The sequence below is a fragment of the Oryzias latipes genome, chromosome 5 (genome assembly GCF_002234675.1).
Source record: "Oryzias latipes chromosome 5, ASM223467v1".
In the NCBI taxonomy this organism is placed as follows: domain Eukaryota; kingdom Metazoa; phylum Chordata; class Actinopteri; order Beloniformes; family Adrianichthyidae; genus Oryzias; species Oryzias latipes.
Window position 1 is genome coordinate 25,561,753 of NC_019863.2, and position 17,754 is coordinate 25,579,506.

The 17,754-nt window shown below is 41.9% G+C and overlaps 1 protein-coding gene across 2 annotated transcripts in view; it reads right to left on the bottom strand.

The window, feature by feature from the left end:
• The window catches only part of LOC101161393 (cadherin-4), a 263,505-nt gene that overhangs the window by 63,530 nt on the left and 182,221 nt on the right, over window positions 1-17,754 (bottom strand). For both annotated transcript variants that reach the window (XM_020703448.2, XM_004069077.4), the window contains exon 5: window positions 17,213-17,395. In XM_020703448.2, the coding sequence (XP_020559107.1) occupies window positions 17,213-17,395 (183 nt within the window). The remainder of the gene's footprint in view (window positions 1-17,212; window positions 17,396-17,754) is intronic.

The window sequence follows — 17,754 nt, forward strand, 5'->3', positions numbered from 1 at the left end:
TCCTTGTATATTCCCATGATCTGGCTCAACATGAGCATCACGTCCGTCTTGTGTTAGAACGACTGTTAGAAAACCGACTCTTCGTTAAACACGAGAAGTGTAAGTTTCATGCCTCCACTGTACAGTTTCTTGGCTATATTATCGAGGCGGGCTGCATTCGTCCGGATCCCTCCAAAATAGAGGCAGTAACTAACTGGGAGCCTCCGGACAGCCGCAAAAAGCTCCAACAATTTCTCGGCTTTGCGAATTTCTACAGGCGTTTCATACGCAATTACAGCAGCATCGCCGCACCCTTGACACGCCTAACTTCCACTAAACATCCCTTTGTCTGGTCCACCGAAGCCCAACAGGCCTTTGACAGATTAAAAGAACTCTTCGTCTCTGCTCCGATTCTCATCCAACCTGACCCCACACGTCAATTTATAGTTGAGGTGGATGCCTCTGATTCAGGGGTGGGTGCTGTCCTATCCCAGAAGGAAGAAAGTTCTGGTAAAATGAAGCCCTGTGCGTTCTTTTCCCGCAAACTGTCTCCATCGGAGCAGAATTACGACGTCGGAAATCGTGAACTCTTAGCCATCAAGCTGGCCCTGGAGGAGTGGCGTCACTGGTTGGAGGGAGCCGAGCAGCCTTTCATCGTATGGACTGATCACAAAAATCTAGCATATCTCCGCTCTGCTAAACGACTTAACTCCAGGCAAGCTCGCTGGTGTCTCTTTTTTGACCGTTTCCATTTTACTATAACCTACAGACCAGGCTCCCGCAACGTCAAACCCGACGCCCTCTCCAGAAAATACAGTCCGTCTGAGAACACCCCGTCGTCCATCCTCCCATCCTCATGCATCATAGGAAGTGTCACCTGGGACATCGAGGCCAAGGTACTCCAAGCCCTTAATGGGGAACCTAATCATCCACCCGTCCCTAGGGGCACCTTGTTTGTGCCAACACATCTCCGTCCTGAGGTCATCTCCTGGGGTCACACTTCTCGTTTGGCGTGCCATGGGGGAATCCACCGAACCCTTAACCTACTTCGCCGAAGGTTTTTCTGGCCGTCAATGGAGAAGGATGTTCGGGAATACATCTCGGCGTGCACCACCTGTGCCCGATCTAAAACGTCCACCTCGGCCCCCGCGGGGTTACTCCATCCTCTCCCCACGCCTAACCGACCCTGGTCCCATTTGGCTATGGACTTTGTCACCGGGTTACCCCCATCCAACGGTAACACCGTCATCCTCACTGTTATCGACCGGTTTTCCAAAATGGCCCATTTCATTCCACTCCCACAATTGCCCACCGCCACTGGCACCGCTGATATTATGGTCAACCATGTATTTCGTCACCACGGCATCCCTGTTGACATTGTCTCTGACCGTGGTCCCCAGTTCATTTCCCAGGTCTGGAAGGCCTTCTGCACAGCCTTGGGGGCCACGGTCAGCCTCACGTCTGGATATCATCCCCAGTCCAACGGCCAAGCGGAGAGAGCGAATCAGGAACTGGAGGCAGCTCTCCGCTGTCTGGCGGCACAGAACCAACAGGACTGGTCCCAACATCTCGTGTGGATTGAGTATGCCCATAATACCCATCCCTCCACTGCCACTGGGCTCTCTCCCTTTGAGGTCGCTCTCGGGTACTCACCACCTCTGTTTCCGTCACAGGAACTGGACTTGGCTGTGCCTTCCGTACAACATCATATCCAGCGGTGCCAACGCATCTGGGCACAGGCTAAAGCTGCTCTCCTCCGCACCAAGGAGAGCAACTGCCGCATCGCCAACCGTCACAGGGTGGTGGGACCCGAGTACCAACCCGGCCAAAGGGTCTGGCTCTCCACACGTAATATCCCCATCCAAGCCACCTCCAAGAAACTGGCTCCACGATTCATTGGACCTTACGTCATAGAGAAACTCATCAACCCCACCTGCGTCCGACTCCGTCTTCCCAAGGCTCTGAAGGTTCACCCGTCGTTTCATGTTTCCCAGATCAAGCCAGTTCTGGACAGTCCTCTGTGCCCGCCGTCCGCTTCCCCGCCACCCGCCCGGCTCATCGACGGTGCTCCGGCTTACGACGTCAATCGGATCCTGGATGTCCGTCGTCGGGGTCGCGGATTCCAGTTCCTGGTCGACTGGGTGGGCTACGGTCTGGAGGAGCGCTCCTGGATTTCCCGCTCTCTCATTTTGGACCCCTCGCTCATTGAGGATTTCTACCGGGCCCACCCGGATCGCCGCCCTTGACCGCCTGGAGGCGGTCGTTGAGGGGGGGGTACTGTCATGGTGCCTCTGTCAGACTCCTCCCCCTCTCTTCTCCGCTTGGCTCCTGATTCAGCCCAGCTGCAACCACTCACTTCATCATCACTGCCTGCCTACTTAAGGAGCCCCTGGACCAGTATCCATCGCTAGTCCGTTGCCCCTGATGGTGCATACTTACCCTTCTCGTCTAGTTCATGCTTTACTATCTTGTTCCAAACCGGCGCCTAACGTATCTTTGTCTTACCTGTCTTCAGGTTACCCCAAGCCACGAGTGGTTGCCTGAAGCCGCTGTCAGGAAACTTCATCTGGACTGTTTCATCCGAACCCACCACGAGCCTCTGCCGAACCGCCACCTTCTCGAGTCTCCCCCTACGCTGCTGACTCCGGACCCTACAGGCGGATCCACCAGTGACGCCACAGAAATCTGCATCTTGCCTTCCAAACCTCCTGGAACTGTGTTTCTCTTCTGGCCTGGTTATTAAATCCGCTTCACCGTCACGCCTCCTCTGCACTGTGTCTTTTTCCAGGTTTCAGCATCTGGGTCTCCGTAGTTCTGTAGTTATGAGATGGCTGACATTATATAACACCAAGTTTTTCATATATCAGAACTGAGCTATGAAAGAAAAACCTGGAGCAATATTTGCAAGATTTGCACCACTTCGACATTTCACACCAAGCCTCTTCCAACTGTGAGTACATGAGTATCGGGCAAGGACGTGCACAGGATTTTAGAGGGACAGGGGCTCAAAGCTAGAAAACGGCAGCAAAAACACTTTTTTGTCCTTTAAACAATACGGAAATTAAGTAAAATTTTGAAATAAACGAATAGAGAAATACTCAGCCACTGTAGGTGAAAGTGATACAATTGTCATTTCTTTTATGTAAACAAATTATTGTCAACAAAATGACACTGTGAGTGTCATTTTGACATGAGTTCGTTCACTTTATCATAGTCTTTGAAGGTATCAAAAAAAATAAAATAAAACACGAGGCAAATTATAATGGCACAATGTGCTGCAGGCATAATCAATATGAATCCAGTTTAACCCAGATGGTAATATTTTAAACACAGACATCCCACAACTTTTATCCCCAGAATGCTGACATAATTAATAATATTTAATGTTATCATACTGTTGCATTGAGGATTCTGCGGTCTAGTTCAGTTTTTCAGTTGTGTTTTTGGTCATGTTCTGTCCTCTGTCAGTCATTCCAGGTTCATGATAATCATCCACAGCTGTCTTCTTTCCTGTTCATTGTCTTCATGGAATAGATGTGTGTGGTTTTCAGTTCAAACCACACACTTCAACACAACGTAGGTCTGTTTTATCTGCATTTTGTGTCTCCACAGTTTTATGTCCTGTTTATTTTTATTTATTAATTGTTTATGTTTCTGCCATCAAGTTCCATTTCCTGCATTTTGGGTTCTACACCTCCAGTTCCTGACAGCAGGATCCAATGTGACTCTTGTTCTATGTTGGGATTCACAGCTAAATTCTCTTTTGCATTACATCCTCTGAACACAGACTTTTGTTGCGATTGGAAAGATTTGATTACATATGATTGTAAAACAGAATGAAACAGAGTTTAATGAAGGCATTTCTAATTAGAAAATAATATGTTAAACAGATAAATTTAGTGTCAGACCTGTAGTGAGGAAGCTATGAACTCACTATTAATACCGTTCATTTATTGTGAAATTTCCTCAATGTTATGATTTGAACTTAGTACCCAACTTCCTGTTCTTGGATGATCTGCTCTGTGTTGATTGAATTGATGTGCTGCTCAAATGTCTGGCAGAAGTTAAATTGACTCCTTGACTATTATAGAGCGTTTTTCTAAAATATGAACGATATTTAAAGTTGTTAAATCAGTGGATGGTGAAAGTTAGACCAGAACTCTCAGATTCAAGTCGGTTCACTGTCACGTCATTAAATTACGCTACAGCTGCGGCGCATCTGTCCAACTTACCCTGCCGTTATGAGCCTGTGCGTAAACCGCTGTTTTAAAACGTGACAGCTGACAGGCCTGAGTCCGAGTGGAGCCACAAAGACGGAAGCAGCAGCTCAAATACCCCGTATTACAAGAAAATGGGTTCAAAAGAATACCAGGGAATTTTGTAGTTACATTCTTTCATTGTATATCTAACTTACATGTATTAATGTCAATGCAAAAAAACCCAGCAACAAACAAACAAGAAAGTCAGAGGGCACTAGGGCACTTTTTATTACGAGCCAAAAAGGGTAGGTGCTAAAGCACCCCTAGTGCCCTATGAGTGCGCGCGCATGGTATCGGGTATTGACAGACCTGTGTGAACACCATAAAGTGCATTCAAATCCCATTCAGCAACTTCTTGAATTCACTTCAGATGCCTGATTGGTTCATGGTTTGAGGAGAGTTCGACTACAGATGCCTTTATTCTTTCATGCGCTCAGTGAAACTGTGTCCCTTGAGACACTGAGGTCAGGTTTTGAGGCTGGGTTTTCTTATCTCGATAATGTAAGAAAACCATTTTTATGCCTTCTATGATGGTGCTGCACCCCATTTAGATGAAGTCTTTTAATGCAAAGTGTTCGGCTAATCGGCAATCAGGAGCAGGTGAGCTTGGAGGAAAACTTCTAAGAAAATCAAAGCTTTTAATGTGGGAAAATGTGCTTTAATAAAGAGGTGAATAAAGTGATGTGAATGTCGGCTGCATAAAGTAACCCACAAATGAAAAAGTTCAGTGCTTAAAAAAACATCAGTTCTTCAGAGAATTTTCTTGGCTCTAAGTGATTTGATGTTTTTGCATCATAGATGTCACTTTCTGTTATCTCGAAAAGGAACAAAGATGTTCTACACCGATGCACACATCAATCCCTTCACCTCAAAACCATTAGCCAGACAGAGAATGAAATGTAGGATTAAAATAAAAAGCAATTAGGGGGAGAACAAATATTAATGGAAGTTAAGAAGTGACTCACAAACCCAATTATGGCATTAGCTGGGCAATTTAGATGAGCTCTGCATGAGGCGAAAATCCTGTTGAAATGTACCAGCAGTCTCACTGCATTAACAATGGCATTAATTCCATGATTCACAGTGAGGGAGAAGAATAGAGCAAATAAAGCTATTCGCTTTTCCTTATAAAGGAAGCTTAAATATGCATTGGGAAGGAGCCCACACACTTCCTACCTAACCAAGACAAAGCCCCCTGCAGAGACTCAAATTGTACCAAACTACAGTCATGACAGGTAAATACAGAAATTGTTCACAAGACAATTATGAATGAAGACAAGGTGGCTGCTGGAAAGCTGAGTTAAAAGAAAGAGCTTCTAGAGAAAGTGCTTATAGAAAGAGTCACATGGAGGGCAAAAGCAGCAAAGAACATTTTGCCGGTCGTGAGCGTTCTTCTTTATCCGCCTTCATTGTCAAATCGCATCGCTCTACCTGTGCTGCTGCCGCACCCCCATGGGAGACACACTACCGTGACAGTATGGCCAATCAGCCTCACCCTGAGGCCAGTTGAAAGCCCTTCTGGCATGCCTAAGGCTAGCAGCATCCAACCAATCAGTTAGAGGCCAGGCTTTAAAGGAGGGCCTTGCTTGGCTCAGGGAGCTGCCAAGGCTGCCAATGAGCATCCAGAGGGGGAGCTAGAGTGGCTCAGAGGGAGGTTGCCAGAAGGGTCAGGGTGGACGAGGGCAGACTGACAGTCATTTAGTGAGAAGTGGAGCTCTGTGTCACTCACAACAGCACTTGGTCTTTGTACTACTGAGGAGACTCTAATGGGACTGTCACCTTCTAATTGTCTGACTGGGAACGGTGAAAATAAAAAAACAGGCGAGGGCTTTCGCAGACAACAGACAGCAGGAAACAAAAGCACCTGTGTTTACACACAAACAATTTGCAGAAGCTGCAGCTACAATTCACAAGAGACCAAAGGAACAGTACTGAACTGACATGACAGGTGAAGTTGTGCGACATTTGGGATCAGCCATGACTGACACACAGGAAGAAAGGTTAAAGTGTCACTGGTTGTTGTCAGTGCCAGATGTGGTGACCTGAATTTTTCAGAAACTGCTGATCTACTGGAATTGTCATTCTTTATCCATTGAGTTTATCAAGAGGTTTGATTTGCATCAGGGTTTGTTTCCCTGAACATTCCACTTTGTCAGGTAAGTGTGGAAGCTCACCTGGTGCAGAAACTGCTCTAAGGAGCAGATGATTATAGTGTTTCTGCAGGAGTCAAAGCAGAAAAGATCTATAAATACAACCACCAGCTTAATGGTAGCTGGATGGTCAGGAAAAGGGTTTTATAACACATGAACACGGTAAAGTTAAAGACAGAATTGAATCGGTTAGTTCAAAAGGGGCCCAAGTCCAAGAGGTTTCTTTTTCCAGGAAATGATTTTAATTGCATAGCTTAAAGGGAGGCTACACCAAATGATTAATACTTTACCCAGATTTAGCACCAGTTCATAGCTTACAAATTCTATAATATAAAGCACCTCACTTTTTTAATTTCAGAGGACTAGCAGACTAAAGTCTCTGGACTTCTTGATCTAAACAGGGGCGCTGCCATATTGGATAACTAGTGCTGCCATCTATGGGATAAAGCAAAACCCATTCAAGAGAGGCCCAAGTCCAGGAATTTTGCACTTAAGGCATTTTAAATGTCAAGCATAGTCAATACATTAAAATGGACTTGGGACTTTTTTGCACACAAGCAGATAGCTTTTCCCTTGAAGACCATAGAACATGTAATATCTCGATTTTGAAAAATTGCGGACTTGGGCCCCCTTTGAACTAACCGATTCAATTGTTAACATGGGACCGTCAACATGAACTCCCACGTTTAAACTCTAAAACTACATTTCAGGTACAGCTCAGTCAACAAAGCAAGATTATTTAGAGTTTAGGATAAGTATTTAGATATTTAATAAGAAGATAAAAGACAAAGATTTAATAAATGAACTTATAATATAATCAAAACTTGAACTAAATTGTAACAAAGTACCTGAAAGATCTGTGAACAACTAAAAACTGTGAGATTTAACACCCACTGAGTTCATCTATCGTCCAAGGGTTCCCAGTGGTCTTATAATTGTGATTATTTAACCCTGTTGTGGGCGGGACTATTAGTAGTTGTAGAGATTTATTATCATATGGACAGGTTAGACTGACAGATGAAATGTGTTCCAGTACAACCAAAACAAGATCAGAAAAACAACAGAAATACACAAATACAGTTCAAAGTTGACTAAGGCGCAGCAATGGTAGGCACACGGGTTTAGCATGGGTGTGGATGTGTAGTTTAGAATACCGGGAGGAATTGATGACAAAAAAAGTTGCGCCTCAACACTGCTTATTTACAATGTGTAGATACAAAAATAACTACCGGTACACCAATTGGTGTGGAGGAAGCCCCATTCCCCAGTATCTATCTGTTTACAGATTTTCAGCTAGCTAACAGTCCCTCAAATCCCTATTCTAATGTTACCAGTGCAACAAAAAGGATGAGCAATATTGCTACAGCCGCTACAGTCAGATGTCAGCTCAGACAAGGAAAAGAAAGACGTAAATAGATCTAGTCGTCTGTAATATACTGGAATGGAGCAGAGCAGGGAGCTTGTGGCTCACAGATTTTAGCATCTACGTTACAACTACAAGCTTTTTTAAACGACATTTTTTCAACTGCTCCTGAATTACAACTATTTGAATAAATATTAATCAGAAATGCCATTTTAAGCTTAATTTTGTTTATATATGTCCTCCTTTATAAGTAAAAACTGTTACAAGAACACATTAAAAACACCAAAAACTCAATTTTCATTGGAGTGTGTTGGTAATAGTGCATTAACCAAGGTTAATCAATGTAAACGGGGCACTGGAAATGGCAGACCTTGTCATTAGGTACCTTCAGGTAGCTTTTTCTAAAACATTCAGACTACTCATATCATTTGTAGTAATGCAACACGTACCATCAGTGATGCTACTATTTAAACTGAACCGTAGGAACATGCTGGAAAATTTCTCTTTTTTAGCCTGGGGTACACAACATTTGTAGTTACCAATAAGAATTTCAAACTCCGATTTTTCTGACTCTCGGACACTTTTTTGCTTTGAAAGAGTCGACTGTGAAATATTCTCTATTCTGATGTCCAAAGAGAATCTGCTTTATCTGATGTGATACAACCTGAAGAGTGATCAATCTTGGGGGGTAGAAGAGTTTTCTAAGGTCATGTAGTCTCCTTTTTCCCCAAAAAACAAGTGCAGCTTTTTTTCTGTCCTTGTACATAAATTATTACTTTTTTTATTGTATTGTCATGATAACAGGGATCCTAACACTTGACTGAACTGAATTGTTATCAACCAAGTATGCTTAGAATTACAAATCTATAATAATTCAATAGCTGCTAACGAGCCTCGACTGTTTTCTTAAAAATATTGGCGGACAGAAGCAGCTAAAATGTTGTAAGTAACTGGACCAACAGTGAAGGCTTTTGCTGCAGCCTAAAAATATTTAATAGGATTTTTCTCGTCCGTTTGACTCTGATGTCTAAGAAATATGACAAAATGCTGCAGCTTAATTACTGTGAGCCAAATAAAAGGAGGCGGAAGATGTGAACCCACTGTATGCCTGTAAACTGCTGATCAAAAGTCAAAGGATCTGCTGTGAGTAGCTGTCTGTTTATAGTATAGATTGTGCCATCTCGAAAGTAAAATGTTTGTTAGGTCTAATTCTAATCATTGATTCTGGATAGGTACAAGGCGGCAGGAGGGGGATCACTTTAGAGTAACACGTTTCTTTAATAAACACATGGTGGCTCTGCAGTTAATCAGAATAAAAGAAAATAAACTCTAGTTATCACAGGCATGAACAAGTTTAAATGGACCATGTTTGACACCGAATCATCAAAAACATGTAGATCAAGATTTACTCTAGTACTTTATTGAGCTATGATGAGCAAAGGTGAAAGACGTATCCGACGATGCTTAAGTTATTCAACTCCATGTTCAATTCAATTATAAAAAATAAAAAAAAATTCCATCATAGGAAGTGAGTGGATCAGTTCTTTTACCAAATAATGTTTATTCCATTACAACTCAGCATCCAAATGAAGACAGACATGCTCTTTCCTTGTAAAATGGGTCCCTAAATTCGCTTTGGGTTTCTTGACCATCGCTGAGACTTAGTCACGTTCACCCACATGGGGGGTGACCATACAAGTGCTGCAGGTTTTTGGGCTGTCTGGACCCATAGAGGGTCATAGATAGGAGCAGCCCCATCCTTTGGTTAGCGCAAGTGTGTCTTGCAGTTCCCTTGAAGATCGTATGGCCACCTTAAAGGACGTCATAAAAATGGAATGTATGATTGTTGTAGGTGTGGTAGGCATATAGCAAAGTATTTGTAAGGATAGAGTGATACTGTCATATGGTGCCCTTACACCACACTCTAGTCATTAGTAAGGTGCATGTACTGCTCCTTACTGACACCACGCAAACGCTCTATGCACGGGGTGTATGGGTGATAAGTACGGTAAGTGCCTGTAGGATGCCACACAAACTGCGCAATTGATAAGTAGACACTCCAGCACTGACGGACCCTTTGCGCAGTGCACAGGGTCTGGGGGAGGCGTTGAAAATATGAAACATCCATAAAACATACCTGCGTCTAACCTACTTCACCCCTCTAACCGTGTTGTGTAAATGTCCTTTACAAACTGTCACCAACAGTAGGCCTGTAGAAACAATGTGCATGGATATTTTGACTCTGTAGCTTCACAGAGCGGTCTATGACCTTGATATTTTGTGCGGACCACCTGCATGCCTTGTACAAGTTTGCTTATTTTTCACCTCGCAGGCAGCCCACATCCACTGTGACAAACGCCTTATACACTGCAAACCAGCAGACAAACTTAACAGATGAATGTAATGACAAAGGTTACAAAAATATAATAAAGTTAGATTAAGGTTAAGGTAACATGAGCCTTTGTTAAAAATGAATATTCAGTCGCCGCCACCTTTAGCTTGGAATTCAAGTTTTATTTGAAATGTCTAACCATACTAAGTTATGAAAAACATGCTTTACGTGAAATTTGATGGACATAAGATTGTTGAAATGTAACATTTATTTCAACAAGCATTATAAAACTACAAAACTTTAATAAACATATATAATAAACAGAATCATAATTATATTAAAAAGAGGGCGAATGAGGGGAGTTCAAGAGCACTTTGGCACAGAAAGAAAGTCAAATATATGAAACTAGATTAAAGTAAACTTTATTCCTGGAAACTAAGGATGATTCACCACCAAAGTACTATTCAATTTTGGGATGCATTTGAAGGATTATGCTGGCGAGGAGGAGATTGATGGCCGTCCTAATTTAAACCAGAAAGTGAAAGAGACATGCCAAAAAACTCTGTTTGCTCCTTGAAGCTAAAAATTAAAGTGACGTTCTGTCACACAAAGAGGCTGCTGCACAGAGACTTCAAAGTAAGATCATGATATGTATTTTCAGCTTTGCACATTCTGGGATGCTGCTTGTTTGGTTCACTTGCACTAACATTTTATAATAATCTTGAAATATCTGCCACTGCAGATAAATAGTTTATTTTGTGAGGTGAAACTCAGCACCACCTGCTGCTTTATGAATATTAGAAATAACTGTGAGGGGTGTCTTTTTGTCACAGTTGCTGATGCTAAGCAGGATGCTGCGTGGAAACATGATAGCAGTCGTACCAGTTTTCATATCAAGGTTCTGTCCACCTGTCTTCATGCGGCGCAGAAACTACCGCGCATCTAATTTAGGATGGTCTGAAGTTTCATCACAAATGGGGAAATACTGAATGTAAAGTTGGTAACAAAAGCAAATCAACAGAGTAGGTGGAACTGAGGAGAAAGTATTTATTTTTTCATCGCTTAAACCACAAGAAAAGATTTCCATTTTGAAAAAAAGATCTCATAATTTCTTATAAAGTCCCAAACACCAGCAGCCAAATTTTGTTATTTTATTTTTTGCATGTCAACCTTCAAAACTAAACCAGTGACACATTCTCCACACAAGACACACATCCAAGCAGCACTTACCAATAAAACCGGACATTCATCTGTAATAGTTTTGCCAATCAACTGACTATTGCTTAAAAAGTTTTCAGACTTTTGTTTTTTGTAATGGTGACAAAATGACACAACGTCTGTTTTTGTAGTCATTGGAGACTTTTTAAGCACAAACTGATTTTACTTCTCAATCATCTGTTGCTGCAATCAATAGTTCTGTCCAGCTACATACAGTATGTCTAACTCACACCGATTTCAAATGTCTAACAAGGAAACACTTTATGCTTCACTTTCTAAAGAAAAAAAGAAGAAAAAAATGTCAATGACATATAACTGTCTAGAAATGTTTCAAAGATGCTGTATGTCTCCAGCTTTGGGATTCCCAAAGAAATGCACTGAAAGCTATCACCCAAAAGGAAGAAAAGTTGTGAAACTTCTCAGAAGTGACCATTCGACCAACAAGGCTCCGAGAACCAGAACATCATGCAGGCTTTCCTTGACTCAATTAAAGTCAGAGCGAATGATTCCACAATAAGAAGGGGGATGGACAAAACATACATTCATGGTAGTGCTCAAGGAATAAAATACTGTTGAGCACAAGGATTTGTCACACATTTCACCAGACATCTGGATTCTACATACTCTCAAATTCTTGAGAATAAGTTGTTAAGGTAAAAGATTAATACATTGAAATGTGTGTGTATGTGTGTTTCTTTTTGTGTCTGAAGTTAAATTAATTCCAAAAGTTTAGTCAGCATTTAAGTAAAACAAAAAAATCATTAATTTTCCAAACTGTGGTGGTAGTATGATGGTTTGAGAAAGCTAAGCTGCCAGTTTATGACTTTGTTTTTGCAGCAGAAAATCCTTACACACCAGGAAGTCACGCAGTGATAATATCCGTGGCTGAGGTCTTTCACGCACTGAATTTGAATGTGGACTATACTGGACACAGAATCTATTTGACTGAAGAACTCTGTCTAATAAGTTAAGAAGAACAGCATCTTTAAAGTCCACACAGTCACACATTACCCCCCCCCCCTCCAACAAACACACACAATGACAGAAATGTATACACAGTGTAATTTGATGCACAGACATGCAATAAAACTGCAGACAAAAATGTGGATGCAGAAATCATATTACAAAGTCATTATGAACTGTAATGAAATACTCTGAGCAATATGAGGTTGTAAATAACTCACACTATTATCATTTGGGTTGCGCACAAAAGGCAACGCAGATAGTGCTCTGTTATTACATGCACACAAATGCATCATGGGTTTCTAACAGCAGCTCTGCAGACTCACAAGAGCATTACAAAGCTGCAAATCCAATCTGTTTCTGGAGTAAAAGTCAGGTTTCATCTGTCAGGGTGCAGGAAGTTATCATGGGTGGAGGGTGCATTTATTTTTGTTCCTTTGCTTTTGCCTGCTTTTAATAAGATCAAACCATGCAGGCAGCCTGTGATCATTCTGGGTCTGACACTCAACGCTACACTGTGCTAACTATATTACCACATGCATTAACATAATGGGCTATTAAAAAAAAGTGGTAAAGCAATTCGCACCGAGGAGCACTTTATTTCCTTACGAAGATGAGGATGTATCATAAAGTGCAGTGTTATACATACCATTACAGTTTCATTTAGCTCTGGTGAGGCACATGTGGAGAGGGGGGAAACAGGAAACTCTCTTTAGTATTTTTATTTTATATTTTTTACTTGGAGAAATGTGTTTTATCAAAACCGTCCACAATGTGCTCAATTATTTCCACCTCATTGTTCGTTCGCTCATCCTAACTCTTGGTCAGGGAGGGGGGGGGATGTTTGAGGCTAGTTAAATGAAAGGAGGAGCTTTTCTCTCCACCATTCAGACTGCTTTCCATCAGTTGTGCCTCATTGGCCCCAGTGTAGGTGCTGCAGGAAACCGTCAAGATGAGAATATCACAAATGGCCTGAAACTAATGTTGCCCTCCCTCACCCGGGAGATTTACAGCACTTCAGCAAAGAGTTTTTGTTCAGGTCGTTTCTGGCCATCTTTTTGGCCAGTTTTTTCTGTCTCCCACAATCAAAGCTCTCCAGTTTTAAAGACCCAGTCTGATCATGTTTTTAGCTGTTTAAACAGTGTTGCCAGTGTCTTTTAATTATGATTATACTGTTTTTAGCAAAAAAAAATAAAAAAAATCTAGGAGATAGTTTCTGCAGAATGGCAGTAGTTTATTAGAAATTTGCCTCTGAGATGGGCAGGATCATTGGGAGGGAGCAATCCCGCCCCCCTTCCAGTTGTTGAGAGCTCTCTGTACACACAGTCTCCCACAAGCGAAAAGCCCATCACACCCCCAACCCAATATTTGCGGTGCAACAGAAATGGCGAGCGATATAAAAGCTATCAGGCGTAAAGCTTGGCTTGCCCAGACGATAAGTTGATGCATCAGAACAGAGCGGAGCAGGGGGCTTGTGGCCCACCCAGTGTATTTTCAGAATCAGAATCAGAATCAGAAACAATTTGAACTAAGAAATACTCAGCAATGCAATTTTTAGCTTAATATATCCATCTTGATAAAAGGCCACAAGAACGTGTAAAAAACACCAAAAACACAATTTTCATCCGAGTGGGGGTTTATCTAAAAGGTGTTATTCCCACTTTTCTCCCTTTGTGTAATTCAATAAGTCCATTTCCACTATGCTTCCACTTCTGTCTTGTCAAATGATGTGACAGCCACCACTCTAAAGTGTATTCCATTTGTGCAGAGCAGTAAATCAATGCCATGAAGGCTGCAGCACTCATGATCCACAGATTCCAAACATTACATGTTCCTGGGCTACAGAGGGGCACAAGTCATGAAAGAATGGCTGATTCTGTGAGTGAACTCTCTGCTCGAATAAGAAGAAGAAACAACAAAATTACTGGAACAACCAGAGGAGTGAAAACATCCTGGTAGAAACTAAAAAAACAGAATCAAGTTTTTTTTATTGCTCACAAATTAAATTCCCCTGCAGTAGATGAAAGGACTTTGCTCCCCATATGTGATTGGATTTATCAGTGTAATCGGGATCAAGCAAATAACCTACCACCGCACAGCTATATTAACCTGTCATTACACGTGTGGCAAAGTTTTTTCTTCACTCTAATGAATCAAAGCTGACACTGCATACACACACACACAAACAACTCTTTGAGGTATGTTATTTGCATCATTTGATAGCTGTAAAGTGGTAATTACACTCTGAGGGTTAATTAGCCTTTTTAAACTTGATGAACTTGCTCATGTGAAAGCTTAAACGTGGAAAACACAAGCGAGGAAATCCCGACGCAGGAGGGATAGCCTGTCGTTAAATCCGCATGTAAACTTCAAAGATTGTTCTTGGCCACTTCTAAAACTGCCGAGCTAAGGCAAGAAATCCCCACCACTCCTCTGATTGGCTGCTTGACAGGAGGGAGAGTTGTGCTGCAAGCAAACTAACTCACAGAACAACACAGTCTGATTCCTCCATGCTGCTCTGCTTCCAGTGTTCACACGCAGGACCTGCAATCTGATAGAGATTCTCGCTCACAATCAAACCCCAGCACTGGCGTGGCCACACACACATGACACGTTTTTCTGCTTTCATCCAGCACTTAAAAGGGATAAAGGAGGGTCCCTTTCTCCAGCAGGGCGGGACAATTTGCTGACACTCCACAGCTCTGCTCAGTGTGTCTGGGAGTGTTTTCATGCTTTGGAGGAAAATCTGCCGTCTCTCGAACACATTGGTGAAAGGAGATTGCCGTAATCCGGGAGTGTAAGCCTTGCTGTACAAATGGGCGTAAGGGCCTTTGTGCGTGTGCTTATGAGTGTGTCTGTGTGTGTTTACTTGTGTAGAAAATGCCAGAGGAAAGCTGCACGTCTGTGTGTGAGCGTGATAAGAAGCAGTGAGAATGACAAGATTAGAGGAAAAGCAAAGAACTGTGAGGGGGACACCTTTATGAAAAAGTCCCCATCATTTTTAATATTCTTTCTTCAGTTATTAAATGTTTGGTATTAGCATACATCTCTGCTATTTTCAGTATTGTTGCTCCCTTAGCCCATTCTAAAACATATATACTCACACAGTAAGACTGGAAACAAAAACAAATTCTTGACCCAAATTTGGGCTTAAAGACACACTTTGATTAAAAAAAAAAGTGTTTTTGGTGTTTTTAATAGGGTCTTATACATTTTTTTCTAATGGGGGTTCAAAATTGCATTTCTTTATTCAAATCGTTGTGAATCTCAGATAGACAAAAAAACTGTTCGAGAAAGAAGTTATTTGTGACGTAGAAAATACGCTGGGCGGGCCAGCTCCCTGCGCCGCTATATTCTGATACATTTGTAGACAAATAGATCCATGTTGATTTTTTTTTTTCCTTGTCCAATCTGGCATTTGGGTCAAAGCTGAACGGCTCGATGGCTCCAATATTGCTCAACATTTTCTTTCACTGGTAATGTTAGGTTGCGGGTGTGAGGGCCTGCAAGCTAGCAGGAGAGCGAGTAAACAAATAGCTTAGGTAGGAGTGATGTGAAGGGGGGTCGGGGTTGCTCCATGCAAATGTCTCGCCCACAACTCAGAAGGGTATTAATGAACTACTGCTGGTCTGCAGACACAAAACAATGTTGGTTTTACATGGTGTAAATACGTGATCCTTCTTTTTGATTGTTTATTTTATTGATCTGTATTTCACACATATTTACTGAGGTTTGATCTGCTGTGCTTTCATCCATTTTGTCACTTCTTCAAGTTGTGCTGGAAACTATGTTTCAGAATAAAACGGTTTCAGAACATCAAGTTCTGCTGCTTCTGCCTTATTATTGAGTCTAATTTGGTCTATCGCTAAACTAGAGGGACAATTTGCCCCTGTGTGTTCATTTCTTTTTTTCCATCAATGCATTTTCATGACAACTACACACTTTCCTGTGTGTCTGACAAAACAAAAAAAAAAACTAATCAGTGTGAGAGATGCAGACGAGGCTAGTTTCTTCATATCTTCACAAACATAAAAGAAACACCAATGAAAACAATGAATGAATCTTTTAATTTACAAACACAAATTCTTTGATGTGGATGACTAAAGATGTTGTTTGAGGAAGAAATAAAAGCAATTTTTTGAAAAAACATGTCAGCTTTGTCACTAAATATTTAAAATAATTGAATAAAGAAGTCTGTTTTTGTATCTAATGTTGACAGTTTCGAAAACAGGAACATTTCTCAACGGACTGATATATTTTTTACCAGGTTTATTAAGTCAAGGTACAATTTCGGGCTGTGCGGTGGCGCAGTGCTTAGCGCTCCCACCTCACAGCGAGAAGGCCCTGTTTTGAATCCCGGCTTGCACCTTTCTGTGTAGAGTTTGCATGTCCTCCCCGTGCATGCTTGGGTTTTCTCCGGGCACTCTGGCTTCCTCCCGCAGTCCAAAAACATGCTTCATTGGTTAATTTGAGTCTCTAAATTGCCCCTAGGTGTGCGTGTGTAAGTGTATCTGGCAACAAAAACTGGCAAAGTGTTCAGGGTGTACCCCACCTTCGCCCAACAGTAGCTGGGTTGGTTCCTGTGAGCCCAAAAATGATCAAGCGGATTCTGATATTGGAAGTTAAAATTTCTTTTGTTGATTGTTTTTTCAAACAAATGTTCTCAAACCGGTATATTGGCTTACAAGTCTGAGGGTCCCATTCATCCCAGCATAACAGTACGCACCAGGTGCACCTGACAGCAAGTGTAGGTGAATTAAAGGATGTACCTGTGCAGCATTACTGTCTCTCCTCCCCACTTACTTTTCTGGATAAATGCCTTTAAAAAAGAATGACTTTTTTTTATCCTTGAATCTAAAACATGTTCTGTCTAAATGTTTTGTAGTGATGTCTCACATCAAAAACAAATGGGTGGTCTTCAAAGAATGGATGCAAGCATGTCACTCACTCTGACGAGCATGTGAGGGAAGGGTCCTCTGGAGTTTTCTGGCACATTGATGGGTGGGATGACCCAGTCTCTTTTCTGTCGCCTCAGCCCATTAGCGGAAGATCCTCTCTGATGTTTCCGTGAAAACCTGATGACCTTGGGCTGGGAGTCCCACACTCTTGACAGCATCTCTTCAATGCCCATCTGAAAAAAAAAAAAATAAAGACAAACAAATCAGGCCATATCCTACATTGAATAACTTTATATCTTACACATTTTCCTCTGAAGAAAACTTTTTTTTTTTTTTTTTTTTTTCTTTTATTTTTTTTTTTACCACAACTGGCTGGAAAATAACACTGCAGTCTTCTCCCTTGCCTGAAGTGAAGTAAAATACTAAGTGTCATTCTGATAAAAAGGCCAATAAAAAATGTTCGGTGAGTGACAGAGGAGAAGACAGGTATAAACATCTTCAAGAATGCTGCTGCATCACTTGTCATAAAGCCCTTGGCAGGACACCTGAGACTGTCACAGACCCTCGACTGCTACCTGAGAGAGAGAGACTT